Here is a 21951-nt window from a genome sequence, read left to right on the forward strand (position 1 = left end):
ATGGAGGTCACCATCTTTACACTCTCATTGGAAATGTCAATCTTTCCTACTTCATGCAGAATCATTGGCATGTCTACCATTAGATGCAGATGTCGTATGACCTTATTTTTCTAAAAACTCTGAAAGTGTAAAATTATTTTATTGAGGACATAGATACACCACTTAATGTGACATCCTTCTGGGTCTACTTTACATCATGTCAAGGTTAACTGAGAACACATACAGACATATAACCGGAATATTGCAGTCTGTAATGATGTCCTTTTACCTTATATGTTCATAAGGGAGTTTTTGGCATGCACACCTTGATGCATATTATCGATGTCAGACATTCCTAAACGTATGTCAGAAATTCCAATTTCTGATAAGATTTATCTCCACATGCATCAAAAGAAAAAGCGGTTGCATACGGCAGGTCTTTTTGCATTTAGGATGAATCATCCTTAATGCAAAAATTGATACTCAAGGAATCACACAATTGCAATGACTTTAATTGCAATTGCATTTAAGGAATCGCAATTTGTGATTGCTTAAATGCAATGCATTAAAGTTAAAAAAAATTCGATTTCACAATTAAGAATCACAAATTACCATCAATTGAAAGGTGATGGTAATTTGCGATTTATTTGAAAAATGCACCAAAGTGCATTTTTTAAAGTCCCATGTTACACACACACATGCCCATGGGGCATGTGTGTGCACAACTTGGGTGCACATTACAATTTCAGGGGTGCTACAGAGTGTCCTTTTGGCACCCTTGCACCCTCAAAATTGCATGCCCAATTTGCGAGTACCTAATGGGCACTCGCAAATAGGAAGAGGCAAATGTGTACCTATGTTTTACAGTTTATTTTGGTTTCATTGATAATTATAAAGCTATAACATAAATAATGGGAAAAAAATCATAATGTAAACCCTTAACATTTATCAAAATCATTGTTTCTAAAAGAAGACAATATTGGAAAATAAAATAAATCATTGTTTATTTGTTCTTTTTCAGATAGTAACAGTCTTAGCAAATATGTCAGTACTGGATCAGTCTGCCTCAGAAATAGTTCAAGCAAACGGTTAGTGAAAATTTATGTTTGTGTGTATGATGCTGTGTTGTGCTGAACAGTAATATCCAGTTTGGTTGCTTTGATGTGTCCATGGGATTTCATGGATTTCGAACACAAGATATTATTTGAATCAAATAATTAATCAATCGACTTGTTGTTTCTCCACTTTGATTCTTCTTGCCCTTAATTGCCATCAAGTCCTATTTCTAAATTAATGTTCAAGCCTTTACTCCCACTTTGGATGACAAAGTATAACGTTCACATTCTTAAATGTGCTCTAAAATGAATAAGACCATTTTCACACAAGTTTAGATGTTTTGCAACTCTTAGAATGGTCATTTCTTGCACGAACAAAAAGTATGTTTCAATACCTTACCTTCATGAGAGAAGACCACTGGGCAGTGACCGGGTTGTATGATTCCTCAGACCACAAAAAAGGAAGCGGGCCGTGACTGTTATAACTTAGGTGTGGCCATTCCTTTGCCTAAGCCAAGTCTTACCTACTGCTCAGCCAGGATGTGTGCTGGAATGTGTGATCATGATTGGAATACTGAGTGTTTGATGATTTCGTAGAATGCTAAGGTACCGGGTGTGGTACTGAGTGTCAGTTGGAGTATGCCGGCTGCGCAGCAGGGAGTGTGCTCCTGGTGGGGCTATTTGCTATTTACCTTCTTCTACTTATTTGCCAGAAACTTACCCTGCAACTAAGCTTGAATAAATTAACCTTATTTTATACATCTCGGCAAACGGATTCAATTACAACCGTGACCCAGGTATTCATACACCTATCCGCAACCCCTTACCCCAAGTTGCTCCTGCCCCGGAATCCCACCTTGCTCCTGAGGGCAGGCTAAGGGTATCCAGCTAGCTGTGACCCCCCAGAACTGGATGGTCTTGAGAGGTAGGGGGGCAGCCTGAGAGTCAGGGAGATTGGTGCTAGGCCTCTGACCACCAACTTGGCTGCACTGGGCGCGCTGCAGGCAGCCCCTGATTTGTCACACTTGTAGGACTTCAATGGTTAGAAGTTATGTTGACACTGTCATTGATAGTGCTCGCAGGGGCCGTGGGCGACACAAGCTGCAGTGGACTCCTGAGAAGGGCCTGGCCCTTTACTTTTTTACAAAATAAGTGCCTGTAACCGTTAATGAAAAAATTAATTTAATAGGAGAAACGATCTAAGACTAGTCAATCACCCTGTTCTAATGTTGGAAAAGTAGCAATCAGAGATCTCCATTGATAGTTGAGTGATGTAATGTGGCTGTTGATTTCTAAGGAAGCCTAATAGCCACATTGTTAAGTACAGTACACGTTATCATGTGATAGTACTTGTTTATTGTCAAGAGCTTAAGATGCACGTCCAACCAGTAATCCAGTCTTCTTTTCCATCTTGCACTCCACCCTCTCCACTCAACTTCTTCATTACATATACAGTATTCCATCACGGAATGCATACAATGCAATACATAGTTACCAGGAGATATCCAAGTGAGAACACAACACATCCCCGTTCTTACAATAAAATAATAAACAATGACCTAACTAATACACAACTAATTCCTATTTAAAAAGCTGAAAAGGAAAAAAATGAAGATTATTCATTACAATACAATGAATGGTTCACTCAGATCTATGGGAATTCCAAGACTTAATTCCACCATGTACATAATCTGACAACCATTTAGGAGGTCTCCTTGTTCTTCTAATGACACTTCCTTCACAACTCTGAGAGGGAGTAATTTGCTCTGACATTACCACCTCTGAGCTTGCAGATGGTTGATTAATATTGTTACTCTTCTAAGTTGTTACACATGCACCAGCACGAACGCTATTATTCTGGGCTGTCACACATGAACCGGCACCAACATTCACCATGTTTTCTACAGCATTATCACCATTATTTGCAATATCCACTCCATCCTTACATTCACTTTCACCAGTAAGATCAAGATCCAACCAGTGGAAATTGCCTGGAATAGATTGGTGAGTAGATTCACCACATACAAATAGCTTGGAAGTCAAAGCAACACCGTGCATAGTCCACACCTTTCCACTTCTAACTCTTACAGCATTATTTAGAACTTCCACAACTTCCTCCGACACAAAAATTTGACTTTCACCTTTTTTGACCTTTCCTGGTTTCTTTATACAAACCCAATATCCAACATCAACCTTGACACATTTAGCTCCATGCTCATCATCACAATAAGTCTTAACTTTGGCATGATGTTCCATTAATTTACTGCGAACTGAGGAGGGAGACCAATGACATGAAGTGGAACTGCATAACCACACTGGGTTAAATTTGGATTTGGGTCTCTGTCGTCTCATCATCACAAAATGTTAAAGACCTGTACAATCATTCTTAGTAACTCTGTACACCCACACAGCCTGTGCAACTGTGTCACCCAATTCGAATCTTGAATTAGATGCAGATTGGATAACACCTTTGATCACACGATAAAATCTTTCTACAACACCATTTCCAATAGGATTATATAGGGAGCTAGTCTTATGAACAATCCTACCGTAGCAAAATAATCTTTGTCGGCATTAGACATAAACTGAACGCCATTGTCACTCAAAATAGTTCCTGGTAACCCTTCAGAAATAACATTTTTATCAAGAAATTCCAAAACAACAGCAATATTAATTGCATCCACCACTTCCACAACAGGCCATTTAGAAAAAAGATCCAGCAAAACAATGACACATTTCTGGTCATACCCAACAGGTCCAAACAAATCAACAGCAACAGAATCCCAAGGACATTGAGGCGGCACATATTCGAACAAGGGATGACACAGAGTTTGTAAAGTTTTATCAGTAGTGGAACAACTCATACAATTTCTCACATACCTCTCTACTTCTACATCAACTCCAGGCCAACATTCTTTGTCCGTACTATGCCAAAATGACCTTCATGGCACGATTGGATAATAGTTTTCCGTATTCCCTGACTGAGGTATGATTCTGTCACCCCTGAGAATAGTGTCATTCTCTATACTAAGTTCAGATCTGACTTCCCAAAAGGGTCTCAATTTTTCATTAAGTTTGGATTTGCTTGCCCAATTATCACAAATGCATTCCATAACTAGTTTGAGCAGATCATCCTTAGCACACTCTAGTTCCCACTCTTTCTTGCTTACAGCGCAACCACCCTCACCATGAAAAAATGCAACCTGAAAATTGTCACACATGTCATCTTCGCAATCTTCCAACTTGAGAGGTAACCTTGATAAACAATTTGCAAGTACATTATCTTTACCAGGTGAGTACACCACTTTGTGAATAAAATCCTGCATTCGAACGGACAATCTGGCAGAAGCGTTAACAGTACCTTCAGTCATTACCAGTTTGACAAGAGGTTTATGATTGCAAAATATTGTGACTTCTTTTCCCCGCACAGAGGCTCTAAAATGATTAAGGGCTAAAGCCTCCCTTTCAATTGCTGGGTACCATGTCTCAGTGGGGGTTAAGGCTCTAGAAGCAAAGGAGATAACATCCTTTTGTGACAACACAGCCCCCAACCCTTTTTCCACTGGCATCGGTGGTAATATAACTGTTTAAATTAGGATCAAAACCGTCTAATGCCTGCACCCTGTCAATGATAGTGGTGAGAAAGACAAATTCATAATGACATGCCTTGGACAATTCAAATTGGATTCTGTTCTTTAACAATTGTCGCATATTAAAACATCTTGCAGCAAAATGAGGAATACATTTAGAGCAGTATTCCACTAATCCTAAGAAGGATCTCAACTCATCCTTATTGGTGAGGGTGGGTGCTTCTTTAATGGCAATAACTAAGGTGGTTTTAGGTCTCACCCCACCAAAACTAATTTCATGTCCCAAATATGAGACTTTTTCAGCAGCAAATTTGCACTTAGATAATTCCACCGTGAGACCATTCTCTTTTAAGTTACTCATTACATTTTTAAGTGTAGCATCATGACTTGATTTGTTTCCTCCAAAGATAAGAATGTCATCTTATAGGAACCTAGTGCCAGCAGTTTTGTTAAATAAATTAAACATTAATCTTTGGAAAACTGCAGCCGCGGACGCTAGTCCAAATGGCATCCTTTTGAATTGAAAACAGTAATGAAAGCTGTTAGGTTCCTTGACTCTGGCGTTAAAGAAATCTGATGATACGCTGATTACAAATCGACTTTAGATGGATAGCGTAAAATGCACGTCCAACCAGTAAGCCAGTGTTCTTTTCCATCTCGCACTCTACCCTCTCCACTCAACATTCTTCATTACATATACAGTATTCCATCATGGAATGCATACAATGCAACACATAGTTACCAAGAGAATTCCATGTGAGAACACAACACAGAGTTTTTAACATCATGTTTGAATAACAGATGTGATATTAGCTTAGCTACGTTGCAGACTTGGAAACCCGAATTTGAATATTGGGGTTACAGCTTGATTTCCAACTTGAACAAGCTGTGTGTTCTAAGGTAAATCATTTTATCTAACTGCCTCGCTAGTCCTTTCAGTCACAGTGTGCTTCATGCAAAAATTATGAATATATTAATTGTCAATGAGTGAAGATGGTTAAAAACATGCAAGTCGACCAGCTCTACATAAAACAAAATTAAAAGCAACCTTGAAGTTCCCATCCTCATAAATGCACTGTGTGTGTGACCTCATGTATCTACATGGTAGGTGCCGTGGGCGTGCCTTATCATGTATATAATCTTGCACTCCTAATTTCATCAATTCGTTGCTTTACATGAGTGTTAACTACCAAGGCCTCTTTCCTCCTTGATGCTTTCTAATTTCTCACGCTTTTTTCATTAATTATATCCCGATGTTAAACATAAACTGTGTAGCTTTGTAACAATTCTTTGATTTGCTAATACCTTTTTCTGTATGTAGCACTATCACTACACAGCTATTTAATGCTGCTTAATTCACCGTCTTTGAAAGAATGAAAGACTGACATGGCCTTACGAGAATTCGAACTGATGCCCTTCAAAAGCAAGCGGCGAGCGATTAACTCACTGAGCTGTAATTTTACATAGTGACAAAAATATATTTGTTTCCTATTCAGCCTTCATTAGTGCTAATAGACGTGGACACGAAAACAAATCCAATCATTTCTTTGGTCATGAATCTAAACGAAATGACCGACTGTGAGTGAAATGGGCCAAGCCATTTGCTTTATTTGAGGATTTGTCTGAATAAATGTGCTCCTCGCTATATATGTCTCTGTAAAAGGTGCCTAATTAACAAGGTTGTTTGTAGAAAAAAAATGAGGTGAGGTTTGCACTTAACTTCCTCTGTGGAAGTTCTTAGCAGCTTCACACAAAGGTAACTGCCTGAAGGCTTTTGAGCTGTGACTTACGCGTTATCCATGTAGTGTAAAATGACTTCCTGTGTCTAGACACAATAACTAATATGGTAGCAAGTGGAGTATGAATATCCCTGATAGTGGTGCAGCTTTTGCAAAGTCTAGTTCGCAAATCAACTACCCTTGTTGTGCATGTTAAAGTTACTTGTTAATAATGAATGGCAACGATTATAAAGTAGTGCACTGCTAGCACTAAAATTTGTATTTAAAAACATTAAAAACACAAGCCAAGCCTTTTTTCTGTTTTTCTGATATTGCAGTGCAGCATTGGCTTGCTTCATAGAGCCTTTCCCGTGAATTTTCAAATTCGGTAATATAAAGATATTTTTGTGATATAATGGACAAAGTCAAATTTGTTTACATTTAACTGGGATAGTGCACGTGTATTTGTATCTTTACTAGGACAAAAAAACATGCAAAATACATTAATATGGTTTACGGCTTAGTAATATAAGCTCTAGAACAGCAATTTCATTTTAAATCAATTCCCTTCTCCTATAGAAAAAAACTGTCCCACTCAACCCTAGCTCGTAGCTTTTCACACATAGGAACACACAAACATACACATACATATTTCAGAGTAGAGGACAGGGGAAGACCAGGGCAAAGAAAGGAAAGGGTCACGGAATAGGGAGGGAAGAGAAGGGCAAAGAAAGAGAAATATTCAAAGAGCAACTTTTGTGTAACAATCATTGAACCAGAAAAGCAGCTTGAACCATAAAATGTATGAAGGAAGTCTGTGTAACCCCGCAAAACCCAAGTGACCACAACATCGCCTTGCGGACCCCAGGTGTTTCAGAAACATCCCCCGTGCCCTTAAATTTCGCAGTGCAAAGAATTATGAACGGTTTGGGAAACTGCGCTAAAACTATAGAGCATAGGAAGAATATTGATACTAAAAGAGCTGGTGAAGGGCTAAATAATTATTCAAAGAAAAAGCCAAGCAGAATTAGGCAAAATATTCAAATGTAATCTAAGAATTTGTCAGTGTTTCGACAGATCTAAAATAAACAAAAAATAATACACGTAGGTTTCATATCAGGAGGAAAGTACAAATTGTATGCCACAAAATAGTTCTTGTAGAGTCTGAGGAGCTGAATGTAGGAATTAGAAACATGTATTGAGAGTAGATCCTGAGTCAGTGTCTTGGCGCTTTATATAAAAAAAAATAGGGGTTGTATGCTAACATCACTACTACAGGTGGACATTATTGAAGTTTGATTAGCGCCGCTCAATCACGAGGAAGGCAGAAAAGGAATTCCAACCCTTAGATGTAATGAGTGAGACAATATGCCCTCTCCCAGAGCCAGCTCTGTTCCCCTATGTGACAGTAAGCAAGCACAGAGCTGCTGAGAAAACTATTCAATGAGACCTATGTCTAAAGAAGTGATGGAAAAATTTGATCTGAGCCAGCCATGGCTCTGAAACAAAAATAGAGATAATTAAAAAGATAATGTTTGCCAATTGGCATTCACAGAAGTGGTTTCATGTGAGAGAACGTACAAGTCCTCCTGCCTAGGCCAAGTTTGATTTGGAGGCTAGAAAATATGTTGTTAAGAGGTAGCAAATAGAGGGTAGCTTTAATGGAATAAAGAAAACTGTTAGCACCAAAGGATTGGCAAAAATTGGTGATTAAACTAGACACCCCAATTTACAGCTTGGATCCTCGAAAGCCTGTGGCGCTAGACAGGTCAAATGGACTTTTACCACCGTATTGCAAATGGAGCAAGGACAAAAACAGATTATATATATATATATATATATATATATATATATATATATATATATATATATATATATATATATATATATATATATATATATATATCTTCCTTGGTTGCCCCTCGATTAAGGACGCCACTCCACCATAGTTTGTTTCAACATGAAACTTTATTTAAGGAAACCGGCATTTCCCCTTCTACAACATTCTTTACCGCGCATTTCGGAGCTAAAAACCAGAATATGGATATTTGGAGGTAAGTAAACAATTTAAATAATAAAACAAATTTGTATCGCGCGCTGCATCACATTTTGCGATGCAGGGCGCCCTACGAAATTCGTTTTATTTATTAAATTGCTTACTTATCTCTAATTATCCATATTCCGGTTTTTAGCGCCCCCCCCTACCCTGTCCCTCCCCCGCCCACCTTTCTGCCCCACCGGGACTCCCTCCACGGGCTGTGGCTGAAAGGTTTCAATACATTCTAAAGTGAAATTCTAATACAATATATGCAAGTCGAAATTGGATTTTAAAATGTATTTCTCACAAAGGCATGGCACAACCATTCCCATAATTATAGTTTTCTGTGGGATGAAGAAAAGTAAGAGTTTTGTTCTTAACCACTGACATCATGATGGCTGGCCTGGCCCCCTGACTCTTCTATAACTTGTTCAGACAGACGCTCTTTCCATTTATCCTTTCTGGCATCACTCTGAAAGGTTATGATGAAGTAGTTTATGCTAAATATATGCACATGGATTTGTGGTAGGTATCTCTTTTTGTTTAAAACGTGACATCTGGTGTTGTCAAGTAGCTTGTAATTGTAATGCCAGTCAGTCAGTCAGTCAAGTATGCTTTATTCGAGGTAAAAAAAACTCATAAAAGGAGAACACCTATAAGACCTTACATTCATAACAATAATATTAAAAAAACATATTTACAGTCACAGAGAAATTAAAAAATAAAGCTGCAAGACTTCCATTTAAAATTCAATTTAGAACCACAGAGTTCATACAAAAATACAACACCAATGTATAATCAGATTCTCAATAGCTAATTGGAAGGGCAGGAAAAGGACTACATTTCACTATACATCCTGTTATTGAGCCAGGAAAGTTCTTCTAATTGCCCATGCCCAGCCTAGGAATTTCGCAACAGCCACAGCAATAGTGGGGGAAGAACTAGTACGTATTATTCTAAGGGCCACAACACTATCCCTTGTGCCAAGCTGTTTACACATGGCCCTCAACCAGACACGTCGGGGTAGACAGTAGGCCGTACATACAAACAATAGATGGGCAATGGTCTCTATGCAGACTTTACACAATGGACAAAAATGAGAGTTACCTTCAGCCCATCTCCCAGTTAGCGATCTAATAGGAATGGACCCCACCCTGAGCTGGAAGTATAACGTCCTTTCCTGGGGCTTGGTTATAATGTCCCAGTAGAGCTCAAGGGAAGGGCAAGATTTCCATTCAAGATACTGGCCCTCCAAAGTGGAAGCGTCAGCATCATTCCAATTCCTAAGATTTACTGTTTCCCAGTACTTTGCTTTTATAATTTCTTTAGCCGGAAACTGCACCTCCTCTGGTTTCTCCCAAAGCTGATTCAAACCCAGAGACCCCAAAGATCTACGCAAATCCCCTAACCAGCCTATCTTATGAAATTTGTCCCGGTTGATTATAGCCAGGAAGCCCCTTGCGTAGTGTGCGAGTTCAGGAGTGACTCAGATGTGACGCCAGTATAGAATGGGTCGCAATCTGGCCATATCAGATATGGCTTTCCTGCCCAACTCGCAACGTAGCGGCTTCAAGGGTGTACTTTTAGGTAGTGCAGTAAGGCTTTGGAGAAACTTGTTTTCTGTGAGTGTTGGTGGTACCAGGTTGTCATAGCCCCAAAGCTCAGCGCCGTATAGCGCAGAGCCAACTGCTTTGGATTCATATACCTGAAGTGCTGGCTTAATTGGTCTGGTCAATGATTTTTTATGCTCAGCACTTATGACACCTGTGTTTTGGCGGAATTTAAGGGCCGCCATTTCCATATGTTTCTTCCACTTAGCACCCTTGTCTATATGGACTCCCAGGTAGACGAAGTCTGATACTATTTCCACCTTCTGGCCATCCAAGAAAAGGTTCCCTCTGAAACTGAGGTGAGCGATAAAAGTCATGAGCTTTGTTTTTGCCACATTTACTTCGAGGCCACGATCCCTGCAAAAGTCCTCGAAAATGTTCAGGGCACGCTGAAGGCCACTAGGGGTTTTAGATACTATCAATGTGTCGTCTGCAAAAAGTAATATTGGGGTTTTCAAACCATCCAAAACTGGAGCATCAACAGACGCAGACAACATGCGCTCCAAAACACCATTAATATATAGGGAAAAAAGTGCTGGCGCCATGGCACATCCTTGACATACCCCTCTTTCTACTGGGAACTCCTCGGTTACCTGGCCATGCCTACCTCACTGGATCTTTGCATAGTTGGCCTCGTGTAATCTCATGACCAGGGATAGAATCTCAGCTGGCATACCCATCTCGCTTAGAACTTTCCATAACAAGGAGCGGGGGACTAAATCGAAAGCTGCACGCAGATCGATGAAAGCTGCGTACAGACTTCCCTTCTCCAGCTGCACTGTTTTCCAATGTAGCAAAGTAAACCTAAAGATCTGGTCTACTGTGCTAGTCAATTTACGAAATCCGGCTTGGTAGGGTGATAGTACATTAAATTCTTCTACCCAGTTCATGATCTTTGTTAGGGTCATTTTTCCTACAACCTTCTGGACCGTATCTATTAGGCTGATGGGCCTATAATTCCCCGGTATAGTTTTATCTCCCTTTTTAAATACGGGTGTTATTACTGCCCCCAGCCACGATTTTGGCACTGGTGCCCCTAAAGCTACCGCGTTCGCCACGTTCAAGATGTACTTCCCCCAACAGGTTTTTTCGTGGAGAAAGACGTCAGCGGGCACCCTGTCTGGTCCTGGGGCTTTACCCCGCGCCACTGAATCTAGGGCCATTACTACATCCGTTTTAAAAAAAGGCGGTCATTTAAAAACTGTAGTTACCACAGAATCTCCCAAGATGTCCTCCGGACGACATTTGTATTGGGGCCCAAAGTAGCCCAACCAGCTACTCTGTGAGACTTAGTTTGAGGGTGGTTCAGGGATGCCACCTTCCCCCCACTTGACTATATTCCAGAATAGTCTGGAATCTTAGGCTGAGCTGGCGGCCTTAAGATCTAACCAATGCTGCTCATCCCAGTCCTTCTTAACCTGGTGAACACTAGCCTTATACACCCGCCTCGCCTCCCTCACAGCAGCTGGCATCTTACTCTTAATAGCCATCCCCAGTGAACTTCTTGCTGCCCTACACTGTGCGTTATACCACCCTGCTTGATATGGGGGAGTTTTTTTGCCAGGTTGCACCCGTAATTGTAATGCATGTCTTCTGGAAAGGGCTGAGAATTGTATGTTTCATATATTGATGGACTGTATCCTTGGGGCCCATTGGGGAAAGGGAGGGGGGAAGGAAAGCACCGACCCGAGACTCAATGTAGGTGTGATAAAGGCTGCTTTATTGGAAGCAGGTGCATCCTATACAATAACATCCTTGGCCTGCGCCGCACAATCTAAACCTCATAAATATGTAATTTCCTGACTCACCTCCACCCCCTCCCCTAACTGATTCCCACAATCCACAAACAGTAACAATTAGCATAACGTCAATTTGCCTCTCCACCTGGCTAAATACTTTCTTGTGCTTGACCTGTGGAAAAGTCAGCCCATAACGCACCTGATGCCCAGGCTGCTGGCGCAGGACGCCTCTTAGTTCCCATCTTGAACAATTACCAAATAAAGAGACGGGCGCTGGGAGCAGGAAAACAAGAATAGAGTTTTATTTCTCATGAGGAGAGCCTGTCATTTCGGATATCCGCATGGTGTCTACAGGGTGTGCTCTCTCCTCCCTACCCAACACACACCAGTTTCTCTGAGGATTCGTCTTTTATACACATGTTTATGATGCACAAACATTCCTTATTACAATAAAGACGCTTTGAAGTAGGAAAAGGCATGCTAGGAATCCCAGCTTCAGGCCTATTCCCATACCAGTCGCTCAAATGTCATCCTCCCCTCCTGAATGTAACAAGAGATTGTGATCTCTCAGCCGGACATTCCTACCGGACACGAGGGCAGGAGGGGATGATCAGATCAAAGGTTGGGCAGGCGATAAGATCGGGCACGTTGGTTGGTGTATCACGGTTTTGTTATGCTGGGCAGGGAAAAGGGGGGGTGTACATTCACGAGGCTTGGTCTTAGGACTTGGGACCGGGTCGAGAGGCCAAGTGCAGCCGGGGGGGGGGGTTGTCAGCTGAGGGGAAGGGTGTTCTTGGGAGGAAATGGGGGGGTGTGGGTCAAGCAGGAGTGCTACTTCTAGAGTAGGGTCACGCAGAGGGAGAGGGTCTTGTGGCCGATGCATGAGCAGTGCGCGCGGGGAGGGGTGCCGGGAACAGATGGGCAGAGAGGCCATGGTGTCTAAAATGGCTGTTGTGTACGTGTGTGCATGGGTCTATGCTGGCGGGATAACACAGTCAGTGTTTAGTGATATCCATTCTGCTTACAACAAGGGGTACAGTGAACACAAATGAACGCCGCTTATGTACATATACATTGCCATTTTCAACAGTCGCCGCTTTTTTACATAAGCTAGTTCAGTTCTATACAGTCGATACGATAGGCGGAATGCGGTACATATGATTTTACATTTGTTGGGTTATTCATACAAGTCTATCAAGAAAAATTTTCCGAAACATTATAGAATCAAGTTCAGACTTTCTCTCCGGTGACATCAACATACAGTAAAAAGTGCTCTGATACCTTCGGGTCTTGTCAGTGCTATAAGAAACTTTTGGACAACTAAATACATGAGTGACCGATGAAACATTTTAGAAAACAATACAAAATGGTTGAGGGAGGAATTCAGTTCGATACAAGCAATTAGTCAAGGGGGTGAGTAGAAAGTTCAGGAAGGGGGGGGTCTTCGTCACAATGTCTTTTTAACAGAGTCCGTCTTCTTTCGTTGGCGCTGTTGAGCACCGGCGGTGGAGCTATAGGTCCAGCTCGTATTCATCCTTACGCGTTGCAGGGTGCGATCAGTCCTCTGCTGTTAGATCACAGTCCTGTTTCCTAACTGATCTTCTTAGGGGTGCCTCATGCTGGGCACCTGCGTGTCTTTCTTCTTTCGTGGCAAAACCCTATTCTATCTAAATGTTTCTCTTCTTTTCTGAGTCAAAAGTTATGCGAAAAGGGTGATGTTGTTGAATAATCGAGGGAAGAGAGGGCGGAGTGGGATCAGATCTTTGAACACACCAAGGGACCAAAGGAGCAAAGGATGACGAGCAGGCAGGCCCATCAGTCGGGCTCAAAAGGGACGGGGACTTCAGGCACGAGTGGGTCAGCAAATCAAGGGCTTCAAGGCAGCCCTTTATTCCTTCATCTGCCGAGCTTGAGAGTGGTGCCTCGTCCTGCGTCTCGTTGCTCTGCGACTCCACCTTTGGTTGCGGTCACACGTGCTTCATGATCTGTGGCCAGGCTGTGCGTCACATCCAGCTCCTCTCCTCCGGTGATTGTATCTTTGAATGGGTACAAAACAAGTTTTAGAAAAACTGGCAGGAGAAGACATTTATACATCTCAATTCCGTCCCCAATCCTAAGTAGGTGGGGGATAGGTTCATCGGTCACAGTCAGAAGTCATCTTTTATGGAGTATGTAGGAGGGCATTTCCACTGTATTCATAAGCCTATTTGGCGTTCATTCGTGGCGTACGTGGAGAGAAATCGGACTCCTATTGACAGTGTATTCTATCAAACTCGAAATCGAGTCCTTAGGTAGAGACTCGCCCTTTTTCTTTTTAACCCAAGTACTGACAATCTTACATTTCCCTTCGAGGTCGGCTAACTCTTGCAAGCAGGGGGGTTATCATCATGAGAGGGGGGCAGAGGTTAAACATGCTTTTCTTGGGGAGCGACGGTTAATCAAGGTCATCAATTACGCTTCGGGGATAGCTGATATGGGGCTGGGGTCAATCGGGAGAAGCGAGGATGCTTTGGACGCTTTGGACAGTGAGCTGGGGTCAATCGAGGGAAGCGAGGATGCTTTGGACATCCGCACTTAAGTGCAGAGGGGTGAGGCAATTTGGGCATTGGGGATTGCATTTCTAACGAACTGAAAAACAGAAGACTATTGACGTTATAGTCCCCCTATAAAAAGGCCAGATTAGGGGACATCAGTCGTCTTACCTGTCCTTTCCTTCATTACCAACTCGGGTTCTATCGTTTTGCAGAAAGGAGAGGTAGTAATATGGCAAGTTACAATCGTTTTAGTTTCTGTCAATTTTGCCGAACACCTTTGTGTTCGAAGAGACCCAATTAGGTTTGTGCCGGTGGGGCACAACGTTATCATACAAGGGAGGCGGGAACAGTGGGATCCTCAGAGAGAGAGAAAGAGAGAGAGAGAGAGAGAGAGAGAGAGAGAGAGAGAGAGAGAGAGAGAGAGAGAGAGAGAGAGAGAGAGAGAGAGTCCGCACTCTAAACAAATCATTCGGTACACGTATGACATGGAGAGAGAGAGAGAGAGAGAGAGAGAGAGAGAGAGAGAGAGAGAGAGAGAGAGAGAGAGAGAGACGTGTACAATAATGGGTCATTCAGTGCGCACACAACACAGGACAGCAGGGGTCAAGTAATACGGAAACACAGGCAGAGGGACGACGTAGATCCAGACATTACGTACACACAAACTCAGGCGGGGGAGACAGTACATGTATTATGTACAAAAATTCAAGACAAAACATAGAACAGTGACTGGTATTATATACAAAAATTCAAGACAAAACATAGAACAGTTATTGGCCAAAATGATCTCTGCCTGTATGCTGCGCATCCTTAGCATCCTAAGCTCTTTTTACCTTTTTCTTCTCTTTTATCGTCGGCTGCCTTCACCGGTGGCTTTTGTTGCGCAAACGTACGCTTTTGGCAATTGGTCAAGAATTACCCTGGTCGGGCTAATGCTCACGGTGGGCTAAGGCAACAGTAGGTGTCAGTTGGGAGGAGAATAGGGCAGCTTTGAGTTTCATGTCTATGAGGGTGCGAAAAGGAGGTAGTAGATTTTAAACACTGGCAACATTCCCAGTCCTCCAAGCGGAGGGTACTTGGGTAAACCTCATCTCGGAATATTCCTTAAACTTTCCCTATTTAGTCAAACGTAGGGATTTATTCATTAGTGCACGTCATTCCTGGTTGTATTTATTCGGGGTGCCAAGCGAAGTCATATTTTATAGTTTCCGCTTCAGGCTGTCCTCCCAAGCGCTAGGTTCAGGGGGAGAAATAGTATCGTTTGCTCGTCGTGTGTAGGCACCATAATCGAACCCCTTTTTCCCATCTTTGTCCGCTAGATCACCATTTTCCTTTTCGTACTTTAGTCGACGTTCCGATGTGGCCTGCAGAAAGAGGGAAAAAGAAGGGGGGCGGAGGCAGCATTTTAAAAACACATCAGCGTGCATAAACTCGAAAAGGCTTTTACTTACTACATACTCGGGCTATCTTCACTGGACGCGGTCCCTGCCAACTTGGCGTTTGAGCCCAGGTGGACCGTTTAGTTTGGGAGAGATGATTATCGGAAGCCTGTGGATAGCATAGGTCGCCCAAGTGTGGTATTACGGATCGTGCGCAGGGGGGGGGTCAGAACAAAGGGCAGTCGGTGCAACGTGGGGGGGGTGAGCTCGTGCTCTCCTATGAGGAAAAGTGATAACCTACAGTGGTACGGGGTCGTTTGTCGTTCGTACCAGGGGGGGGGTCAGGTGGCACTCCTTCGGGGTGACTTAGGGGCATTTTTAAAACAACTTCCGTGACACAGGTAGCATATAAAGTATAGGCTAAATACCAGGATCTTTATCAGTTGCTTTAGGCTTGTACAAAAATGAGGGAACACATACAACAAAAACCTGGACCATTCATATTTGCAATATTTCTGCGTACTATACTTTTTAACCCTTAACTAGTCGAGCTGAGCCATTTCACCTGTAATCTAGTTATATCGGAAATAGTGGTCATTTATTCGAAACTTACCAATTTACGCGTGACAACTACGTTTGCTTTTTCCAAAAATCTTTAATAAAAATGTCAGTGCATAAATACGGGCCTACAACCCAGTGGGCCGGCCAGAACTGTACACGTGGGGATACTTATTAGTGGAAAACCTAATGGAGTCGGTGGTCGTTGATTTCATAATAAAAAGTGCGACAAGTGCAATAAAATCATATCGGAATTTCAGTGTGAGCGAGTATCATAAGTGTTGAAATTCGAACTTTCAATAATCATGGTGCGCCACAACTCAACAACAATTCATTGTCCAAATGTTCAATCAGTACCCATCTCACTTCAATTCGTTGTCCGAACACATAATCAGTACCCATCCCATATCAATTCATTGTGTTTAAAAACTGCATACATATTTCATGACACCAAGGCTGAGCAATCGGGGTACAACAAGGAGTTGAAAGTTTCATTTGTACCAGCGCCATTTTGGGAGCAGCCAGGCAGATCCAGGCATAGTCAAAATCTCCACCTTCTCGTGGTTGGCCCAGAGCCTCTTTCGGCAGTCCAAAAGTTCCGTTAAAGGGCAACAAAAAGGATCGGCCGTATGAACCATCAGTCAAAGGGGGAGGGAGGCAACAATTGTTTCCTACCGGGTCATACTGGGTTTTCACCGGAACTGATCCGAACTGTAGTCTGCAAGATTTTAGTCATTCAAACTGAGGCTGGCGCCAGCATGGGAGCGCCGACGTCTCGCGGCTACATTTTCATCGTTCCGCGGGCAATCATGGCAGTCATTCCCCATCGGGGGTGTCTGCGGGGGTCGGGGGCCCCCGTGGCTCTTATAGAATCTTCAAAGTCGAGGAGAACACTTCTGATTGTGGGACTCATTTCTTAATCAACAAGCAACCGGGCCATCTCTTCACGCCGGGCCCGCTCCAGCAGGGTCGACCGCCATTTTACGAGTGGGCGAACCCTCGTCGGGTGAGTGGAGCGTTGGGGGTGCCGCTGGGGGCCTCCACCTGGGGAGGCGGGAGAGGCTCGTTCGCGCCGCCTCTCCCTCCCAGCGCACCCCACGCCGTTTTTCTCGGCGCTAATATTCATGATGGCCGGACCAGGCGATGAGAGGGGGGGGGGTCGGAGGCATAGGCAAGACATCCCCCCCCCGGTGGCCTGCAAGGCGCCGCTTCAGGGCCGAACGGGGAGCTCATACCAAGCCGTGGCTGGACCAGGAGATGCGAGGGGCGGGGGGTCGGTGGCATGAGCAAGACATCCCCCCCGTGTTGTCGCAGCCATTATTGAAGAAAGAAGAGGGGACGCCCGGATCCCGTCGGCCTCGGCTCCTCTTTTGGCCCACCTTACTCGATGACCTCCGGCCGACGGCTGGCAGCAGGACCCGCCCTACACGTGCCGAAGATCTCGTCTTCCGGATGGGCGTAGCCGCGAACCTGTTGCACTTCGGGAGTTTCCAGAATGGGGGTAGGTATCTGTTGACTTGTATCTGTCTCATGTTACCGTTATTGGGGCGTGGCAGGCGGTGGGACAGACATGTTTGGAGCAGTGAGGGGTGGCGAAGCCTAGTTGCCTTGTGGCTGCCGTGATGTCAAGCTTGGCTTCTCTCACCATTTTCACGTTTCTTATTACGGACTTATTTCTTAACGTTTCTTATTTCTAGCGAAATCATGTGTTTCGTCGTGAGCTATTTCTAATGTTTTCTTATTTGTAGCGAAATCAAAAAACTCATCAGTGGCCTGCTGATTTTGCTTTCTTATTTCTTTCTTCCCTTTTTTTTTCCCTAGCGTGTTTCATGCTAAAGCTTCTGTTAACAGGATACGGTTATTACTTCGTATTGTTGCATATGTCCTGTTTTATTAGGGGTGCCCTCTGGTCGAGCCAGATGACCTACCTCTAATAAATGGTCCGGGTGGAACTAGTTTACCAATCAGTGGGGAGTAGATAGGCCCGGGAGATTACAACGGGGGACAAAGGTCCGCATTACCTACCCTTCACTACTTGTAAAGATTAGACAGAATATTTCTTTTCTACGTTATTTGCAAACAGAGGATACCTTAAAAAAACTATTCCTTGAACAATAAATGTCCAGACAATCAATCAATCAATGGGGAGAAAAACAGGCATGACGGATTACAATGGGGACAAAAATCTGCATTACCTATCCTTCACTATCTGCAAAGGGGGCAGAATATTTCTATTCTTCCCTGTTTGTAGACAGGGAATATCTCAAAGAGCAATAATCGATAAAAATCGATAACAAACAATCAGTGGGGAGAAAAATAGGCATGACGGATTACAATAGGGGACAAACGTCTGCATTACCTATCCTTAACTATTTGCAAAGAGAGAGGAACGTTCCTATTCATCGCTGTTTGCAAATAGAAAATGTCTCAAAGAGAACCAATACTTCAAGTACAATCAATCAATCAATCAGATGGATAAAGCCATCCTACCAATCGGACGTAAAGACGTCCTACTTAACCTTACCCGGACCGGACCGTGTGGGCAATTTTTCGCCTTCCCTTTTCCAGCGCCCAATCGTTCTCTTTCTCCATGTTTTTACCGCAGCATTCCTGTGGGATTCCAGTCAGGACAGTAGGTCACTTGAGAGAGGTCCGTTCGGAATCGGTGAAGTTCATTCAATCGGCAGCCGGACGAGGGCCCTCTCAAGGCAGGTATACTCCAATTGTTTAGCTGTTCACCCCATCGTCTGGACCTCTCTTACCGGACCTTATGTCGCTGATGGAACCCGCGTTGGGACGCCAATTGTGGAAAAGTCAGCCCATAACGCACCTGATGCCCAGGCTGCTGGCGCAGGACGCCTCTTAGTTCCCATCTTGAACAATTACCAAATAAAGAGACGGGCGCTGGAAGCAGGAAAACAAGAATAGAGTTATATTTCTCATGAGGAGAGCCTGTCATTTCGGATATCCGCATGGTGTCTACAGGGTGTGCTCTCTCCTCCCTACCCAACACACACCAGTTTCTCTGAGGCTTCGTCTTTTATACACATGTTTATGATGCACAAACATTCCTTATTACAATAAAGACGCTTTGAAGTAGGAAAAGGCATGCTTGGAATCCCAGCTTCAGGCCTATTCCCATACCACTCGCTCAAATGTCATCCTCCCCTCCTGAATGTAACAAGAGATTGTGATCTCTCAGCCGGACATTCCTACCGGACACGAGGGCAGGAGGGGATGATCAGATCAAAGGTTGGGCAGGCGATAAGATCGGGCACGTTGGTTGGTATATCACGGTTTTGTTATGCTGGGCAGGGAAAAGGGGTGGTGTACATTCACGAGGCTTGGTCTTAGGACTTGGGACCGGGTCGAGAGGCCAAGTGCAGCAGGGGGTGGGGGGTTGTCAGCTGAGGGGAAGGGTGTTCTTGGGAGGAAATGGGGGGTGTGGGTCAAGCAGGAGTGCTACTTCTTGAGTAGGGTCACGCAGAGGGAGAGGGTCTTGTGGCCGATGCATGAGCAGTGCGCGCAGGGAGGGGTGCCGGGAACAGATGGGCAGAGAGGCCATGGTGTCTAAAATGGCTGTCGTGTACGTGTGTGCATGGGTCTATGCTGGCGGGATAACACAGTCAGTGTTTAGTGATATCCATTCTGCTTACAACAAGGGGTACAGTGAACACAAATGAACGCCGCTTATGTACATATACATTGCCATTTTCAACAGACCTACCCCCGATAATCCAAACAGTTCTCCTACTCTTCCCCATATATTAGGAAGAACCGCCCTTACATGCAGAATGCACCCCACACCTGCTCCAGCGACATGCGAAAACCCCCCACCCAATCATAAAATCCCCTTGCACCAGCCTCCAACAAAACATCGCCCAAAATCCCCCCGCAGCCCCAACTCCCCTGAAAAGGGGGCTCTCCCGAAAATGGGAATACCTGCCCTAGGCCCCCCCCCCCCCCTTTGACATGACCCAGGGAGGGTGGGAGGGGAAAAATTGTCCAACCGCCACCCCCGCCCGCCGGCCAAGACACCACGCTTAAAATGGTGTCTCTGCCTCGTGCCTGGCCGGCTAACAAACCCAGCCCACAAGGAGCCCAAACAAACCCCGCCCCCAGCCCAAAAGCTACTAGAACCTAAAAACCTGTCCCCGGGCGGCGCCAGCTCCACCCCCCCCCTTTCCCCGGCCCCAAATTCCCCTGGGCGGGGCAGGCCTCCCTTTGGTCGGCGGCCCCCCCCAGGACCCCCATTGGGGAAAGGGAGGGGGGAAGGAAAGCACCGACCCGAGACTCAATGTAGGTGTGATAAAGGCCGCTTTATTGGAAGCAGGTGCATCCTATACAATAACATCCTTGGCCTGCGCCGCACAATCTAAACCTCATAAATATGTAATTTCCTGACTCACCCCCACCCCCTCCCCTAACTGATTCCCACAATCCACAAACAGTAACAATTAGCATAACGTCAATTTGCCTCTCCACCTGGCTAAATACTTTCTTGTGCTTGCCCTACCCCCCGATAATCCAAACAGTTCTCCTACTCTTCCCCCATATATTAGGAAGAACCGCCACTCGAGGGACGTGCTAACGGTCCTCGACCCCCCCTAGGACCCCCCATCGCTTAAACCCGGGACGTGCTGCATGAACCAGCCGGCAGGACCACACCCCTAACCATATGGCGTGCCGCGGACCCCCTTTCGAACACCGTGCTGTCAGGTCAATGCCGTCGTACCGCCGGCAGGTCCTCCCCCCTAACCATAGGGCCATGTCCTCCGTCCCAATGTATAGGGCCATGCCCTCCGTCACCACGTATAGGGCCATGCCCTCCGTCACCACGTACAGGGCCATGCCCTCCATCACCAAGGTATAGGGCCATGCCCTCCGTCACCAATGTATAGGGCCATGCCCTCCATCACCAGCGTATAGGGCCATGCTCTCCATCACCAACGTATAGGGCCATGCCCTCTTGTCACCACGTAGAGAGCCATGCCCTCCATTCCTAATTCATAGGGCCATGCCCTCCATCACCACGTACAGGGCCATGCCCTCCGTCACCACGTACAGGGCCATGCCCTCCGTCACCACGTACAGGGCCTTGCCCTCCGTTACCCATGTATAGGGCCATGCCCCCCGTCACCAGCGTATAGAGCCATGCCCTCCGTCACCAGCGTAGAGGGCCATGCCCTCCGTCACCAACGTATAGGGCCATGCCCTCTGTCACCAATGTATAGGGCCATGCCCTTCATTACCAATGCACAGGGCCATGCCCTCGTCACCAATGCAGAGGGCCATGCCCTCGTCACCAATGCATAGGGCCGTGCCCTCGTCACCAATGCCTAGGGCCATGCCCTCCATCACCGATGCATAGGGCCATGCCCTCCGTCACGAAATGTATAGGGCCATGCCCTTCCTCACTAAATGTATAGGGCCATGCCCTCAGTCAACGTCACCCCCGGGGCGTGCTTCCCGGTCACGGAATCGAGCTCCCTACGAAGTATGACCGCACTGAACCGGGGCCGTGCCCTCTCTCTGGCGCCCATGGCCCCCCCCTGTCAACACAAGGCCTGGGAAGCCGTCCAGCGCCTGCAGGCAGTCCGCCGAAACCGGCCGTCCCACCAGAGAGAAGCCCTTCGGATGGTGCGTCCCACACCGGGGCCCGTCCGCCAGGAAAAAAACCCTGCCGCAGTGCCCCCCAACACCCCCGTCACCTACCATACCCTGCTGCCCCCACATGGCTGCGTCACCGTT

General features: G+C 45.1%; 1 protein-coding gene across 1 annotated transcript in view; it reads left to right on the forward strand.

Moving 5' to 3' along the window:
* INSC (INSC spindle orientation adaptor protein) overlaps positions 1 to 21951 on the forward strand; it is a 1419009-nt gene that overhangs the window by 1374884 nt on the left and 22174 nt on the right. Inside the window, exon 11 of the mRNA XM_078681025.1 lies at positions 1001 to 1067. Coding sequence (XP_078537151.1) covers positions 1001 to 1067 — 67 coding nt within the window. The remainder of the gene's footprint in view (positions 1 to 1000; positions 1068 to 21951) is intronic.

This window comes from Lissotriton helveticus, chromosome 3_1 (assembly GCF_964261635.1).
Source record: "Lissotriton helveticus chromosome 3_1, aLisHel1.1, whole genome shotgun sequence".
In the NCBI taxonomy this organism is placed as follows: Eukaryota; Metazoa; Chordata; class Amphibia; order Caudata; family Salamandridae; genus Lissotriton; species Lissotriton helveticus.